The sequence below is a fragment of the Nanorana parkeri genome, unplaced genomic scaffold (assembly GCF_000935625.1).
Source record: "Nanorana parkeri isolate BGI_ZX_2015 unplaced genomic scaffold, ASM93562v1 scaffold924, whole genome shotgun sequence".
NCBI classification, from domain to species: Eukaryota; Metazoa; Chordata; class Amphibia; order Anura; family Dicroglossidae; genus Nanorana; species Nanorana parkeri.
Window position 1 is genome coordinate 380648 of NW_017307192.1, and position 18855 is coordinate 399502.

Consider the following 18855-nt stretch of genomic DNA (forward strand, 5'->3'; position numbering starts at 1 on the left):
ACCACAAAAAAACAGCGATTGTCCACAGGGGCAGGGGGGGGGGGGGGGGGGGCGCAAATACCACACTAGCATTGCAGGCCATGAGACCCTCAGCTCTCACATGGGGAGTGGGATAGATGTAGAGCAGCAGGAGCCCTATTATCCAGGAGAAAGAAAAGTACAAGTTTTGATGCGGAACTCCAGGAATGATCTTTTATGGATACTTACATTGGTACAGCTTGGTTCAATGTAAGTATCCATTTCTGATCTCTGAAGGGCTGCTGGGGATGCTGAAAATCACTGTAGTAGTCCATGCTACATACTGTACAGTCATAGCTGATCTCTTCCGGTTCCCCTATAAAGCTTGGATAAGCTAGAGTTGGGAGCGGTTGATTTGTTGTTAGTTGTTTGTAGTACAAGTGGAAAGAATAAAGTAGAGAGATAAAGAGAAGCTTGAGACAAGGTAGAGCATATTACATACATTTTTCCTCCGGTAGTTATCTTTCTACCCAGGAGAAGTCTGGTCTGGGGGGCATTTGGCCCCTGAAACGGTACTGATAAGATACAGTATATGGGAATGGTGGCCCTGAGTGCAGATACATCAACATTCAGCCCCCATTCACACCTGAGCATTTTGTTTCATGTTTTCCAAAATGCAACAATGAATGCCATAATTTTCAGTGGTGCCCATTCACACCTGAGAGATGTGTTGCTTGTAGCTCAAAATATTAAATGAGCTTTATTCGGGCAAAATTGGGTGTTTTTGACCCCATAGACTTCAGTAGGAGCACCTGAAAAATGTGTGTAACTCTAACGACCATCTCCTCCTCCTGGTAACTAGCTTTGGCTAAATCAAAAATGCCTGAAAAAGGTATTAAAACACAGGCAAAAAAAAGGTTGAAAATTACATGAAAGGGCTCAAGCTCAAGTGTTAATAGGGGCTTCACCATTGATCAGAGCTTGTCCCAAAATCAGTGACACATGCTGGGCAAGAAATAGCCACCTGCTACTTGTTCAGACCTTCGATCACAGTGTTTGACGTAGGAAGGTCTCCCGGCACTAACTTTCTTTGCAGCTCTTAGATATCATGCGATCTAGTGCTGAGAGGAAGCTGCTGCTGGTAGGTGTAGCACAATTAATCATGAACTTTATAATTACCAACCTTACACCATGCCCACCAATCATTGAAACACCATGGTACCCTTTGTTTAGCCCCCCAAAATCTGTCCCTACAATAAAAGGGCTAGTTGGTTTTGTTTGGTTCCAAAACCAAAGATTCTCAGTTCTCTCTTGTGTCTACCAGCTTCATAGAACACCCGTGCTAGTTACACATAAAAGGTCAGTCTACTGAAAACTGATATTTCATTTTAGGCTAAGAGCTGGTGAATTAAACCACCTGACAATTCCTTATTTCTCCCGGGACTCTGCTGGTGAGACTGAGTTTATGGATCTGCACACTTGCCATGGCCATTAAGAGGGGTCCCATGCTTCCTGCTGAAACTTGTATTTATTTCATACTACAGATAATGTAAATGGGGATGCTAGAACACACAAAGGGGGCCAATAACACCCCATACTCCTAGGTGAATAGGACCAGAGATGGAAATTTTGGCAGGAAGGTCTCAATGTTGATGTATCCAAGATATATACAGCCAGTGAATGACAGCCCACCCAGATTGACCTATAACAAAAATATGACCTTTGGGCAGACAAGCCATTTAAATATTCCTCATCTTAACAGCTTAGCACTACTGTTGTGGTTTGCAATTTAGCCTTGCAGAATAGGGAGAGGAGGGCACACCGTACAGAGCACCACCATTCCATACTAGTTACGAGTGTTGTCTAAGTCTGTAACATCCTTTAATTTCTTCTCAGGGGATGAGTTTTATGAGTCATCACCGTATGAACCAGTGACCTCCCGTTTGTCTGACATTTTCCGCGTGGCTTCCATCAACTCTGGTGAGTAACTCGCTCAAACTCGATGGTAGCAAATGTACTAACTTCGTATTTGTTTGTGTTTCAAATATTTAACAGAAAATTCTCAAGGGCGAGGAACAATGCAATAGAACGAAACAACATATGTACACACGCAGAAGTTTGTTTAAAGCAGAATTGCAAAATGTGTCTGAAATGTAAAAAGCCAAATAATTCCTCCAGAGACCGGCTGTGCGTGGTCCAGAAAGGAGCGCTGCCAAGTCCAGGCATAAGCCTCTGCACAGTTGGTTTTCCAACTTTTCCGCAGCAAATAGCAACTTTGTATATTAATTTGATATAAAAATGATGATGGTATTAAAAAAAAGAAAAACGGCATCCATAATGTAAGTCAGAGGATATTTTAATTTTAGATTCTAAATAGTAATAATAACAATAATAAAGTTGGACTTCAGATAAGCAGCCAAATATATACCAAATATATATTTATATGCAACAGGTATTGTAGACACACTTAAATGGTTTCAATAGGTGAACAAGGAGGACAATAGCTTTCATAGGTCAACAAGAAGCACAATAGGTCAACAAGGAGGACAGTAGCTTTCATAGGTAAACAAGGAGAACAGTAGCTTTCATAGGACAACAAGAAGGACAGTAGCCTTCATAGGTCAACAAGGAAGACAGTAGCTTCCATAGGTCAACAAGGAAGACAGTAGCTTTCATAGGACAACAAGAAGGACAGTAGCTTTCATAGGTCAACATGGAGGACAGTAGCTTCCATAGTTCAACAAGGAAGACAGTAGCTTTCATAGGACAACAAGAAGGACAGTAGCTTTTATAGGTCAACATAGAGGACAGAAGCTTCCATAGGTCAACAAGGAAGACAGTAGCTTTCATAGGACAACAAAAAGGACAGTAGCTTTCATAGGTCAACATGGAGGACAGAAGCTTCCATAGGTCAACAAGGAGGACAATAGCTTTCATAGGTCAACAAGGAGGACAATAGCTTTCATAGGTCAACAAGGAGGACAGCAGCTTCCATATGTGAACAAGGAGGACACAGTATAGAAGTTTTACTGCACCAACATTTTTGGCGAGTCAGACCCACCTTTCTCAAGGCCCTGTGACTCGCAGAATCATCGATGCAATAAAGCTATTATAGTGTCTACCTTGTTCACCGAGAGAAGTCCTTTGAGTGCCTTCAATACCTGTTGCTACATCATTGTTTTGTGTGGAGTTTAGATGAAGCACTGAGATCTTGAGGAATGCTTAATTAAGTTTTACTTGCTTAGAAGAACATTATGTCAGAATAAAGCATTGTGAAGTAAACATATAGAAAATAAACTTCCTGTGTATAAGCAAGCACATAGAGACTAACATTTCACTACAGCACCATCTACAACTCAAAAGACACACTCCAGTCAGTAATACAATCAGTATATGCTGTTGTATGTCCAACATTACCAAGGGGGGCAATAGTAAAACTGGGAAGGCTGTGTATTTGTTGGCTTCATTCCAATCTCTATGTTTGAAAGGGATTTGGTTTTGGGCTCTTTTCATACCCTTATTTGTCTTTCTGTGTTTTTGAAGATTCAAATAGTAATTGTTTGATCCTATTTTCTCTGTAGGAAGATTTGTTGTTTCATATTAAGCTAGTTGGTGTTCATGGTGGTAGTTTATAATGTGAACCTCCATTCTTTTTTGTTGTCTAACTATAGTTTTGGATGGTTGGATCTTTCATCTACTTTTGAGCTCCTCATGCCCTGATTTCCATCACCGGTGCTACACAACATTTGATGCCCAAAGCAACCTACGAACCCCCTCCCAACTAGGATTGCTTATTTTATTCAGAGTTTATTGTTGTACTGGTCCAAGCCTAGAGAACTTGTAAACAGGATTATAGGAGATGACTGTGTTTCTACTGATGATGGCAAACATGGGCATCAAATGGGCAGCTGAATCCATCCCTGAACCTATATCTCAAGTCTATGGCCAGAAGATCTTTTCTTTACTGTTCAACTGAACTGAAGACCTTTAAATCGGAACTCAACACTGAAAAATTGGGGCTACCCCCGCATTGCAAGGGTTAACGTCTTATTTTGCCTAGGGGGTGAAATGAAAGAAAATATACTCACCTGATCCTCAGTCTCGCCTAGTTGCTAGACCGGTTTCTTCTCCCCCGCGCTCCATCGTCCTAAGGACTCGTGATGAATGTCATCATGTCTAATATGAAAACACCAAGTGACATACCACAGCCAGAGAGAAGGGGAAGAGAGGTGAGCGGTCACTGCCATAGGACAGAGGATCATGGGAGTGAATCTTCTTTATTTTCACCCCTAGAGAAAAACGAGCAGTTAACCCTTGCAGCGAGGGGGTAGCGGGGTGAGTCATCTGACTTGCCAACATTTAAAGCCCTGTTCATCGCGTGGGACCCTATCTTTCCCTGCTGCATTTAGGGACACTTACAGGTCTGTCCATGTTAATCTAATATGAGTGAAGTTTCCGCCATCTTTCTAAAGCTAGCCACACACATTACAATCTAATTGTAAGGGTCTTCCTAAAAAATATATACAATTTGCATCCAGCCAGGTAGACATTTGTGATTCATGTTTGGTGGTAAATCTAAAGAGATTGGACAATCAGTGTGTAGAAAGCTTTAGACGGACCAATGTTGGACTCATACAATATCCAGGTAGCTATTTAAGCCGCTTACATTGCTCTGCCGTGAGCAGGTTTAGGCTGACCAGAATTGTACTAAAAAGTCAATGCAGATGGATGACTACACAGCAGGGGGTTAGTTAGCTGACTACAGGACTCTGCTCCTCCATTATTACAGTCACTTGAATTGAACGGTATCCTATGTGCGCTCCGCTAGGGATTCCGTATAGACAGATAAACATTTTTCATACAGGATTTTATCTGCAAAGCAGATCCTCTGGGTCTCTCCTGCAATTAAATCGTTTTTGCTGAAACTGGAGTAATGGCTTAAAGGACAACTCCACCTAACAAGCTGAACTCCGGGCACAAAATCTTACTCAATAGCCACAAGGAATATGAATCTACTTTGTCTGCAATGCCTTTGCATGCCCACGTATTACCTTGTTAAAGTAGCTATGACATCATCACTGTGCTGTATATAGCGTGTGCCGAGAGCAGATTTGTGGGAGGGGCCCAGCGGGCCCCATACAATATAGGCTGCCTGTAGAAAACTACAGGAGGGTATGGAGACAAAAACAGTTACCCTGCACAAGGAGAGAGAGCAGTAGTGACCGGTCTTTATTACAGGAAGGGGCGGAGATAAGACCAGTCACCCTGCACAAGGAGAGGGAGCAGCAGTGAGCGGTCTTTATTACAGGAAGGGCCGGAGACAAGACCAGTCACCCTGCACAAGGAGAGACAGCAACAGTGACCAGTCTTTATTACAGGAAGTGGCGGAGACAAGACCTGTTTCCCTGCACAAGGAGAGGGAGCTGCAGTGAGCAGTCTTTATTACAGGAAACTCCAAGTCTCACACTGAATTACTGCACAGGTCTAGAAGAAACACACAGAGCTCACCAAGTTTCAAGTAAGCCCCCATTCATACTGGGTGTGCACGTGAACACACGGCATGTTTTGGCACGTTTGTCACATGTCAGCATTCATTTCAATGGCTGCCCTACAAGCAACAATTCTGCAAAGAAGCTCAGTTTGAGCTGTGCACTTTGCACATTTTTGCCTGTTTTCAAGGAATTAATGTGAGCACCAACAGGCGATGTTTGCCACTTTTGGGGTGCCATTGATAAATAAAATTACATGATTTTGTGCACATTCACGAGAGCAACTGCTGTGAATGGAGGCTAATCTATTCAATCAGGCAGGCCCTTGCACTACATAGTTGTTGGTAGATATAAAGGTGGTTGATGTGAAGGGAAATTTGATGATCCTTGCTGAACCACATGATCACCCGCCATTTTGGAGGAATGTCAGCCATCTTAAGACAGACCTCCATTTCAGGCAATGTACTTATGGAAGGATACATTTGCTGTAAACGTGTTTACGAGTCATGAAGGGGAATTTCCAGAAACACATGAACAGGGGAACATTGCCAAGGACCACTATACCCACTTTGCCAACCTTATCTTGGGGAACCCATCTAGTGGACACAAATGAACATGGGCTTATGTAATGCTGTTTGATGATTGGACAAAAATGAAGTAACTAGTTGCCATTAACCAATGGTGTTTGAGCTTCTTTTTTGCAAAATGCATGCAACCTATACAATTATTAGGGGTGTTCGGCTGTCTTTTGACAGAACTTTCCACCAATAGGCTTCAATCATTGGGCATTGCCACAGTGGATACCCAAAACAGAAAGTGAGAGGAAATCCCTCCAAAAAAGGGGGAAAGCCCTGGTGGTCACCAAAACTATTGTCCCCATTGGAAGATTTCCCATCTTTTCCTGTTCTGGTGACGATCCAAAATGTTAGATTTCCTTTCACTTTTGGTGAAAATGGTCACCAGGACAAATAGAGAGGATGAATCTCTCTAACGAGGAGAGAGACAGCAATAAAAGCCTGACAGGTGTTCTAGTCCCTCTCCGTTCTATCCAAAACTAAAAAATGTTTTGGCTTCAATAGTGCTTTAAGTTTATGTTGCTGCCTGGGTCCCCATTGAGATTTATCCCTCTTTTTGTCCTCGTGAACATTATCTCCAAAAAAAAAAAGTGAGGGGAAACCCCAGATTTTAGAGTTGTCTCCAACACAAGGGGTGAGGAGAAATCTTCCACCTATTCTGGGGACAACCGTCTATGAAAAGAATTCCCATCACTTTGGGAGGTCTCTTCTCACTTCTTCTTGTGTCTCAGGGGCAGGAAGTGAAGGGAAATGTCCCCAATGGTAGACAGATAGCAAACAATAATCTGGAAGGGGTGTCTAATCCTTACCTGCTGTACCCAAAATAAAAAAAAAGGTTTGGGCTATACATACACAAGTATTCAATGTGCTCTGTGAGAAATGTTCAGGTTTTACTCACTGCTGTTGGCGAACTATACATTTAACTTATTATATATAATGTCCATATAATGATCCTGCAATACCAAAGTGTGAAGTCAGATGAAGTTCAATGAAGTGTACATAAACATCCTATCATTTGTAGAGGAATTTAGAGGGGTCCCGTCATGAATAAAATAAGTAGTAAGTACCCTTGTTACCTGTAAATAAGACTGTAGATTGTCACCTTTCCTGATGACTACATTACCAAACACCTCAATGCTCCCGCGTTCTTGTCCTTCAAAGTCCCCGGGGAAACCAACCCTTCTGGGAATGTCGTTCTCCTGGGCCGGCCGTGGCTCTCACCATTTCCTCCTGCTGACTTCCATAAGAAGGACACAGTCGTGATGTGGAGGTCAGCAGGGGGCACCGCACCAGGGAGAGCTGTGGGGGACCCTGGAGATCAACACTCTTGGAAGTGTTGGCTTCCCAGTTGCAAGTGGACTTTGGTGGACGAGAACTGGTGAAAGGAGCGAGGTTTGGGAACTGGCAAAAAGCTTCTTGTGTCTGTGGTTGGATGATAATGTGGGTCACTTTACCACTTGGTTCAGGCAATGTTGTGTTTAGCAATATTGTGTTTGGAAGTTAGGGATCAAGATGAGTACTAAACATATATCCAAACTGATTCTTTAGTGGCTCTGCCTTTCTGTGAAAAAATGTAAAAGTAATATTGAGTTGTACCTTAAAAATAGTATAACCCTCTACTTGAACCTTCTACTTGAAATGAATATTTACATTCAGTTAAGGCCACACTGCTTTCTTGTTTGATGGAATTGAAAGTCACAATGTCTCGTTGTAATGAAGGATGTATCCTTTTAAATGACAATCTTCCTTGTTACCTACAGGCACAGAGTCGTCCATGTCCAGACAGAATGCCTGTCTAGATGCAGCCAAGTTCTGCAATGTGAACGATTCCTGCAAGAAGCTCCGTTCCGCCTTCATATCAGTCTGTAACCCATCGATTGATGAGCAGTGCAACCGACGCAAGTGTCACAAGACCCTCCGCACCTTCCTGGAGCGAATTCCTTCAAACCTGACCTACCCGCTCCTCTTCTGCCCCTGCAAAGATAAGCCATGCGCTGAGAGGAGGCGTCAGACCACAGTGCCAAGCTGTTCCTTCAATCACCCTGCACTGCCTAACTGTTTGGAAATTTGGAGCAACTGCAGACAGGACCCGGTGTGCAGGTAACACGCCATCAGGCGTACCATCTCTCATATACACTGAGTGGCCAGTTTATTATGACCACCTGACGTTTGTAGGCAAATTAGCTATAATTAGCTATAATTCCGCGCTGAAGTTGCTAGAGGGCCAGACCATTATAAATAGGGAAGCAGGTTGTTTACCACGACAGTAGAAGTGATTTGTTTCTGAAGATACGGGTAAACAATGCGATTTAACAGCCTTTGAACGTGGGATGATTGTTGGCGCGGAGCTATGGAGCGAGTATCAACAAAACAGCAGAATTCTTTAAATGTTCAAGAGCAGCTGTTGTTAAAGTGTTTAAAGACCGGACTGTCAGTCGAAAATCTGGGTCTGAACCTGCGAATTGTGGCCGTCAGCGACTAGTCAATGTTAGGGCAGAACGGAGAGTGGCAAGACTAGTACAAGACAACAGAAGGGCAACAGTGCCGTGTCAGATTCCTCGCATCACCTTTCAACACCTCTTGGAGTCACGAGGTGGCCCAACGAAGTCATCTCATGGAGTCATCTCGTGGCCCAACAAAGTACTGATGGGGTGGTCATAATAATAATAATAATCTGGACACTCAGTGTATATATCTATATATCTATATATATATATATATCTGATTTGGATTTGTATAGATATTTTTGTGGATGTGCACCCTGGCATTTTCTTGCCAGTGTGGTGCCTACCCCTTACCAAAAAGTAATGCCGGTTAAGATATAGAATGTTTAACAGAGAACTATGGCCCACCCTTTTTTGGCCATAGTTCTCTTTAGGCTCACAGGAGGACGTTTACTAATGTCCTTCTGTGACCCAAAACTCAGTATATAGCTTACTGCCTGGTTGACAGCTGGCTCTGCAGGTTAGCTCTGGAGGCAGAGCCAGCTGTGCCCGCCTCCTCCCTCATCCATCCCTTCAGTCAGCACTGGAGGAACAGAGAGGGGAGGGGGAAATCCCTGCAAGGAGCCATGACTGGCAGTCACCGCTCTCTGTAGGGAGAAGATTAGGAACTGAGCGATCATTGGTATGTGATCAGTACTTGATGAATAGTGCTGACCCTTGGCAGCTTCAGTGTCACACGTCGGCTCTAACTATGGGCATGAATGTATTTCACTCTCCCCATAATTCTCCTTTAATTATACAGAGATGGAAACAATGAATATACATTCGGTTAGTCTATAAATTCCTCTATTCAGAGTGACCCTTCCACATTGTCTCAATCATGTTGGGTGCATTTGTGCCATCATTTTATCCAGGCCCCAATCCAGCCTGGAAAAATTCTACTCGAGGAAAGCTTGATCGGCATTATTCAACGCCTTGTCAACAATTTCAGTTTCTCTCTCTTTAAACTTCTTTATCCAAAGCCTAACATTGCTCATGTCAATTACTGCATCACCATACACATTGTTCAGGCATGTATGGATCTCAACAGCTGAACAACCCTCTTTTGTCACAAACTCAATTACTGCTCTTTCTGTCAACCTCTCATCCATGATTCACTTGAAACAATTTAAAGAACAGAAGCACACAATGACTAAGTAAGACCATATGTATGACAGGTATCAGCCATTTCATTATTGGTTCACATGAACAGCAGATATGAAACAAAAGGCATTACTTTTTTGATACCCCCCTCGTGACCCATACATTTTTATGATTCCACTTTTAAATGATTTAATTCATAGAACTGTTTTGCATTAGTGATTCTGTTTTTCGGGATTTATCCTGATGATGGTACACCATTTTGTTCTGTTCTTTACTTGTTAGCCCTTAACAGGGGGGCTATGTGTAACCCATGAAACGTGTTGGGTATTGACTTTACATAAAAATGATATTACTACACCTGATTATCCAGCTGATCCAATCTTTTGGTCCTCCAATACCTCAAGGGTTTAGCCGAGGTCCCCCAGTTGGTGAGTTGGTGGATATCTGTGGATTAAGAACCAGCCCATAAAATACTTATATTCTAAGATGTTTATGACAATATCCCAGGTATCAGTGAACTCTTCTCTACAATATCAGCTAGAGCTGTTGAAAGTGGGCAATAAGGGCAGCTCCCGGGAGACCATCAGGTAGGGCTGAATGACTTCTAGAATGCCATGCCCCTCTCAACATTTGAAGAAGTGGATATCATCAGGACATCCCATCTCATGTCATTCAGCCCTGTGGGATGGTCTCCTGAGAGCTCTACTCATTGTCAGCCTCCCAAGTGTTGAGCTGATATGATAGAGGAAAGGTTCACTGACACATGGGATATTTTGATATGGCCCCTATACCTAATGTTTTTGTAAGTGCAATGGATATTCCAGTGGTCTCTTTTTTCACTTTTTTTTACCAATATAAACCTGACAGTTTTATTTAAAGCTAACAAAACATTTGAATGCCAAAAAAGTAGACTGAACTTTGTTTTTTTTACCTGCATATACTATCCCTTCATGAGTTTTCAGCTTGTACTGCTCTACTTACAGGTCTCGGCTGGCGGACTTTGTTACTAACTGTAAGAGCTCCACTCAAACTGCAAGTGGTTGCGTGCGTGATAACTACTCGGCCTGTCTGGGTGCCTATGCAGGGCTGATCGGTAAGTCACCTGCGTAGTGCGGCTGAACCTGTTCTAATAATAATTATGCACAGTACAGTATTGCCATCCTTAACCTTCAAAGCTCAAAATACATCTCTGTTCCTTTTCCTGCAGGGTATGACGTAGCCCTGAACTTCCTGGACTCGGACCCCCATCTACTTTCCATTGGGCCCTGGTGTTCTTGTAAGGGTAGTGGAGATCAGGAGACTCAGTGTGAACTATACCTGAAAGAGTTCACTCAGAACCACTGTCTGCGTGAGTAGACCATGTAGTCTTATTATGTGTGGGACTAAGATGAGGTCAAGAAACTTGGAGGACTTGTAGAAGACCAATTTTTAACTTTGAATATGAAAGAAGGACCTTGTGAAAGTTTTATTTTAAAGAGGATGAGGGGAGTTAACATCCTTGCTTCTTACAGTATATGGAGATCTGGTAGTCCAAAGCTGGCCATACACTGGTCGGATTTCGAGCAGTGTGTGGTCCCATTGGGATCCCTCAGTCATTCAGCTGCAGTTACTGTTTGGGTATTCTGACAGCTTCACACCCGCCATCAGAACACAATAGCCCATTGAATGACATGCCTTTTGAGGAGCTTCCATTGATGGTAAAATGCAGAGGTGTGGATCCAAGTGTGCCAATCTGCTGCTCCCACTAACTTCCATTGACCAATGCGAAAAACAAAGCTCAGGTGGGTCTGCTCATAGGGTAACACCGAGCACAGTAAACATATGTTTTGCAATCATTGATAAAATTAAACATAGAAGATCAGGTTTTTGTTGCATTTTATCATGCTTTGACTATGACTAATGATTCTGCTTAAAGGAGAACTATGAGGTGTGTGCTTTTCACTCACCTTATAGTTCTAGCCGACCTGTGACAATGAGACTGTCACAGGTCGGCTCAGTAGATCGGGAGGTGAGCGAACACATACCGGCGTTCGCTCACCTCCCGATCCTGTCACAGCTCTCTGCCGTGACAGGGGAGGGGCTGGATTCCCCCCTCCCGCTAGTTTGTGTCCTCCCGTTACCCTAAGGAGAACTATGGGGGAAAGCCTTAACCCCATAGTTCTCCTTTAAAAGCAGAATCCTGTTTGGCCTGCGACTAATGGATTAGCAATTGCACCATACAATATTATTATTACTATGCAGGATTTATATAGCACCAACAGTTTGCGCAGCGCTTTACAGTGTAAGGAAGACATTACAATCACAATACAATTCAAGACAAAGTTCTAGCTAGCTCGGTTAATTGTTTAAAAAAAAACCTGGATGTATTCCTAAATGCACAGAATATTACTGGATATTGAGTAGGTATATTAGGCATCAGAGATTGTTGATTCAGGGAATATCCGATTGCCTTATGGGATCAGGGAGGAACTTTTTTCCCCTGTTGGAGCAAATTGAACCGTGCTTTATAGGGGGGGTTTTTTTGCCTTCCTCTGGATCTACAGTGGGTAATTGTGGGCATAGCGTTCTGTTTAGGCTTTTTTTTTTTTTTTCCATATCTCTATATGTTGAACTCGATGGACAAGTATCTTTTTTCAGCCTGACTAACTATGTAACTATGTAAATGGTAAGGAGGGCCCTGTCCGTGAGTGCTTACAATCTAAAAGGGAGGGGCAAGTAATACATGAGGAGGTGAATATTTAGCCCTGTTAGCCAGCAAGGGGTGCTGTTATTTTACTTTTCAAAAGTTATGGTCACCCAAAAGTGATATTTCAGTCTTATGTGGAACATGACATGCTAAGGCAGCTCCTGGTTCTTGTATGTCTTGGATAATCAAGACGTGAAATCTTGCTACTGACTAGGGTTGCCACCTTTTCTTCAAATGAAACCCAAAGAGAGCGAGAAGAGACAGCCAGGGGAGGGAGTAAGGAGACCAGGTATAGAAGACTGCAAATCCCTGAAATACATTATACAGCAATACAAAATAATATGACTACATACTCTGTGTTGTTCTGGGTTGGCGCCCTGATGTCTCCAGGTGGCCTGTGTGGTCTCTCAGATGGGCTGTGCGGTCTCCCAGATGGGCTGTGGGGGCTCTCAGGTGGGCTGTGTTACACTTAGGTGGGCTATGTGACTCTCAGGTGGGCTATGCGACACTCAGATGGGCTGTGCGACACTCAGGTGGACTGAGAAACTCTCAGGTGGGCTTGTGACACTCAGGTGGGCTATGCAGCACTCAGATGAGCTGTGTGATTTTCAGGTGGGCTGTGCGACACTCAGGTGGGCTGTGTGACTCTCAGGTGGCTGTCTGGGCTATGATGTCTCACTCACCAGGTGTCCACAGACGGGCAGCACGGTGTCAGGGAGCCAGAGGAGGAGAAGGAGGAGCAATCACAGATGCGGCTGCCGAGGTCCTCGGCAAGCGCAATCTCGGGCAGCCGCATCTGCCTGAAACCCGGGTCTTACTCTGAGCTGTCGAGCACCTGTAAACAGGCAGAGGCTGCCCGCAGCTCGGAGGAAGATCTGGTTTCAGGCAGATGAGGCTGCCCGAGATCGCACAGCTGCATCTGTCAGAAAATTTTAAGTGCCGGTGTTGGCGCTATGTGTCTTATGTCTGGGTGCCCACTGACACCCGGACACAAGACTCCAAAAACGGACTGTCCTGGTGAAAACCAGACGGGTGGCACACCTACTGCTGACTCAAGCACAAAATCAAGCAGGGAGAATGGAAAAAACCCCATAACAGCCCCAGCAGTTGCAGACCAAAAAAGCATAAATAACATTTTTAGGGTGACTGGCCCTTTAAGAAACACCGACAACTCAGTTGCATACACTGGCAGATATACGTGGAAGCCACAAGCCACACTAAAGAACTGCAAGTGTGATCCTTCTCTATGTGAGTGCTTATATTGGGACATACAGTATATTAAAATTAATAAATTGACAGCCATGTTACTTTGAGGTTACCCCATTTTTCCTTCAAGGTACAGGAATGGGATTCAGTTAACAGAACACGACACAGACTTATAAAAAGGAGTTTCAGTTTGTTTAGCTCATAGTGACTCAGCCCTCAATCACGTGGACAATGACATACATGCACTTATGCATTTAGAAGCATTCATAGGACATTTCTAAATGTAAGTACTGTAGACACATGTAATGATTTTAATTAGTATAATGCACACTGTGTATCTAATTGCGTTCAGGTGCATTCAATATAATTGCATACAGAAAAAGCAGAAATCTGTGTGTCCAGGGGCAGATTAGATACTCTGAACGCATCTAAAGCCCTGTAAATGTATGTAACCATACACGTCATTTTGCGTATAAATGCATAACAAACTAAATTTATTTTTCCTGTTTAAAAACCAAAAGTAGGTGGCCGTGTGAAGAAAGTATCAGAAAGACGAATGCAAAAAACAGAATGTATTGAAATGAAAGAAACATGTGGTACAGTTAATGTATAAATATTGTAGATAGGAGACGGGCATTGATTGCATTCATTAAACCTGAACTGCCTGGTGTATATGGACAACGCATTAAAGAATACTAACAGCTTATAGCCATAAGCCCCTGAGATGCATTCATCCTGATCTAAGTAACATTGATCCTTCTGGTAAATGGACGGGTAAATAAATCTCTGTACACGGGAGGCACAACATACACAGGGGAGTGGACAGAGAAACGCATGCTCTGCCATGGATCTCTTCTAAAATGTTTATAGGGATGATTTATTTAGCAAAGTTTTGACTGATATTTCAAGATCAGATTAAAATCCACTGACTTGATGTTGACCGTGTTAGCCAATGACACCATCAAGCTACTGATTCACTCTTCTTACCTCTTGCCTTGACTATTGCAACCAGGGCCGTATTTCCCACAAGGCCACCAAGGCCCGGCCATGGGGCAGCAGGGAGTAAAGGGGCAGCAGGGGTGTGGAATTTATATTGCCCGACCCGGGACATGCAGTCCCAGGCCCCAAGCGGGTATTTTTTTTTCCGCCAGTTAGCCCTGCTAACATTTAGCCCAATCAGGGCTAAATGTAGAGCAAGGAAGTTGCTGCTCATTTTGTACAAGTGATCTAGGCGATGTCGCCGAGATCACTTGTATGCAGCCTGCAGGTAAAAAAGTAAAATGAGGAACTCATCCGGCTCAGCAACCGTTTAGTATCTGTTGTATTTCCGAATCCCAATGCATCTGAATGTGCCCGAATCCGAATTTCTGTTTTCGAATTTCGGATCCCGTCCGAATTTCCTTCAAAAACAAAACTGAATCGGGCATGTGACTTTTCTGGCCAATCAGATGTGTTTTTCTGTTTAATGCATCCGAATGGGTCTGAACATGAATTTTCGTTATGGCAACATGGGAGCCATATACAGTATATACATATAATATTAAAGCTGATATTAAAGCTCTCTGCCAATACCTCCACTGGCTTCCCATTGTCCAAGGAAAAAAATACAAAATACTGACATAGAAACCCATCCACAGCTCCGAGCTACATCACCAACCACGTCTCAAGAAACCTTCCTTTTCATTCCTCCAAAGATCTCCTGCTCTCTTGCGCCCTGATCACCTCTTTCCATGCTCACCTCCAGGACTTTTCCAGAGCCTTTCCCATCCCCTGGTACACCCTACCACAACCGGTCTGGCTATCTCCTAGTCTATCCACCTTTAGGTAATCTCAAACTCACCTCTTCAGAGAGGGCTATCCCACCTCCACCTAACAACTGAACTTCATCAACCATCAACTCATCCCATCATTTATTACCTTTTGTATTGCTTACCCCTCCCTTGTGTATTGTAAGCTCTCATGAGCAGGGCCCTCCTCTTGGTTTGCATTGTATTTTACCAACAATATAGCTCAAAAGATGTGTACAAGTCGCCATTAGTGCTTCTGGAGGCCTGTGCATATAGAAGAGGTCTACTTTGGAGATCCCACACTTATTCCTCTGTGAAACCCCAGCAGTGGGGTCCCGGTGCTCCTATTTAAAGTAACAAAATCAACTTAATAAGGACAGAGAAAATCCAGGGCACTTATGGCAAATCTTGGTTTTCAATGTATCAAAAAACTTAGTCAAGGCTAAAAATAAATGAAATCAATCACCAATTGTTGTAGGCCTTGAGGCCTTGAAAAATGATTTGCGGTGAGTTCCCTGTTTTTTCTCCTTCTGAACTGAGCGGCTTGAACCTTTATTTTATAAACCGCTGTACAAATTGTTGGCACTATTTAAATGCTGTATAATAATAATATAGAAAATAGAAAGGATAGAAAACACAGAGTTATGAGATATTTGTTGGAAAACTCCAGAAGCTCCTTTTTTCGAGCGGTCAGATGGTCATAGTATTCTCTGTGGAGCCACAATCCACCTTCTGATTTATGGTCGCTCTCCAGTCTGACTGTTGGCTGTGCTCTGGAGTTCTTCTTTTTTGATAATAATAATAATATACACTTATATGTTTTATACTCCCTCTAGTTATGAGCCGGTTTGCTAAAACTTTTCTCTTGACCTTCTAGAAAACGCAATACAAGCCTTCGGCAATGGCACAGATGTTGTACACAAACAGAGCCTCCCTAGAACCCCTCACACCACCGCCTCTTCCCGGGCCGAGAGGAGAAACCTTCTGCCAGACAACCAGAGCGACAGCAATACCCTCTATGAGGCTCACCCCGCTATGTGCAACTCTCTCCAGGTAAGAAGCACGTAGGTCACTGACAGATATTAGGGAGCAAGTCAACGAAAAGAGTCAGCAGAGCCCCTACAACATGAAACCAGGCTGCTCATTGGACACTGAAGGAGCAGCAGCACTTCCTATCTGTTTCCTGGAAGCAGGTTCAGGATGGGAGCCTGACAGCACTGGGCAATGCTGCAGATTGTAATTGGTGCTGGCCCTCCCCCTCCCATAGTTCGATTTCCTTGCACTATTTCTGTATATAAAGAAAAAATTTGGATCAATATTTAGGACAATTTTCTTTGCTGATTCACAAGGAACACGTTCTCTTACTATGCCATGAGCCACACAGGTCGTCTAGCTGTAGGCATGTCCCCGATCCCTTTTAAGCTGCTTATTTCCTGTTCATAAAATGTCCTCGACCACAGTATGTTGTGGGATGGGTATGGTTCTGATGTATGTTATTTCTGATTACAGGACATGAAGAATACCAGCAACCCGGAACTCACAATCTGTGTTTCGGAGGTACTCCATCATTTATTATAACTGTGTAACTCAATCGCATTTACTTTTTTTTAATGAAAGTGTTATAATTAGGAAGACTGATACCCATCCAGCTCATCCGCTCCCAACTCCTGCAGTTTCAGTCCAGAGGAAGGCAAATCAAATCCTTCCTGGTGACTTTGGCCAATTTTGCCACACATGAAGAATGTAAGTCCTTCCTGGCCCCCAAGTGCAGTCAGATTAACCTGTTCCAGATAGACATGTGCGATTAGTTTCCTTCCACTTCAAAATTCGGACAAATTTTCCGAAATGCGGACACATCAGAATTTCCGAATCCCAATGCATCGGAATCCGAATTTCCGTTTACGAATTTCAGATCCCGTCCGAATTTCGTTCAAAAACAAAACTGATTCGGACATGTGATTTTTCAGGCGAATCAGATGTCTTTTTCAGTTTAATGCATCCAAATGGGTCTGAACACGAATTTTAATTACAGCAATATGGAAGCCATATACAGTATATACATATAATACTAAAGCTGAGGATCCCAGACCCGAATGGCATTCAGGATCCGAATTTCCAAATGCCATTCGGGTCTGGGAGCCATATACATATATTACTAAAGCTGAGGCTACCGCATGCAGTTCAGAAATTCGTATCCTGAATGCCATTCGGGTCTGGGAGCTTCAGCTTTAGTATTAATATCTGTAAATGGTTTTCTGTGATATTCGCAACGAAAATTTGCAAACTCATCCCAAACTAACGATAATTCGGATTTCGTCCGAATCTGAAACCCGAACCAAATTGAATTTTGGATCCGAATCCCGAATTCCAAAATAACGAAATATCCCAATATTATCACTGAGAGCGATCGGGTGTCTGAAAATGCTTAAAACTTTAATTAATGGATGGCTCGTTAGTGAGGCATCCATTAATGAACGGTAACCACTGATCTCAGCAGATACCAGCATTTGGGAGCTCCGAATAGCTGCCAACATAAACAATTTACAGAGCCATTAGCTCTGCAAATCTCTGTGAACGTTTTTTCTTTATGAATCGATGCAAAAACACATGTTCTTAGTAGCACTGGGGGCCCCTGGTTCGAATCCCGACAAGGTCACTATCTACAAGGAGTTTGCATGTTCTCCCAGTGCTTGTGTGTGTTTACTCCAGGTACTCTGGTTTCCTCTCACACTGCAAAGACATGCTGGAAGGTTAATTGGCTCCTTTCTAAATTGGCCCTGCATGTATGCATGTGAGATAAGGACCTTAGATTGTAAGCTCCTTGAGGGTAGGGACAGATTTGAATGTGCAACGTAATGTAAAGCACTGCGTAAATGTTGGCGCTATATAAATACATATAATAATATATTTTATTTACAAGTCTAATGTAATTTGAAATGTAATAATGTAATACAGCATTATGACTACTAGATGGAACTGAGGAGCATAGGAAATTAGCATTTATTTATCTAGTGGCCATAATGTGGCATTATTTAGAAGTTGAATGTAATTTTAAATGTAGTAATGTAATACAGCATTATGGCCACTAGATGGAGCTGAGGAGCATAGCGAATAAATACTAATTTCCAATGCTTCTCAGCTCCACATAGTGGTCATAATGCTGTATTATATTTGACTTGTAAAGAAAATATACTAAGAACATTCCTTGCTTGTATACTGAGAACATTCCGATGCTTGTATCGGTATCGGTGCATCCCTAATATATATATATTTGTGTTAAGAGTCCGCTCCACACGATTTACAATAAGATACTGACCTGAGGTGTGCCTTGGTCCGGGTGAACAGTAATTCCAATAAGGGGGCATACTCTGAGTGAGTGTGAAGATTGACTGTATACCCAAAGGGATGGGTGGGAGGGTTTATGCAGAAACGTCCTGTCCCAAGCCATCCTGATGGTGCGGTTTAAGAAGGGTAAGGGCGCGGACTCCTCCCACAAATTCAAGCTAACTCATTAGCCTTCAAACATATATACATATATATATATATATATATATATATATATATACA

The 18855-nt window shown here is 42.9% G+C and overlaps 1 protein-coding gene across 1 annotated transcript in view; it reads left to right on the plus strand.

Moving 5' to 3' along the window:
- GFRA2 (GDNF family receptor alpha 2) overlaps positions 1-18855 on the plus strand; it is a gene marked incomplete at its 5' end in the record, with an annotated part of 79593 nt that overhangs the window by 1060 nt on the left and 59678 nt on the right. Inside the window, 6 exons of the mRNA XM_018566202.1 lie at positions 1855-1938; positions 7783-8122; positions 10593-10702; positions 10817-10957; positions 16166-16341; positions 16798-16845. Coding sequence (XP_018421704.1) covers positions 1855-1938; positions 7783-8122; positions 10593-10702; positions 10817-10957; positions 16166-16341; positions 16798-16845 — 899 coding nt within the window. The remainder of the gene's footprint in view (positions 1-1854; positions 1939-7782; positions 8123-10592; positions 10703-10816; positions 10958-16165; positions 16342-16797; positions 16846-18855) is intronic.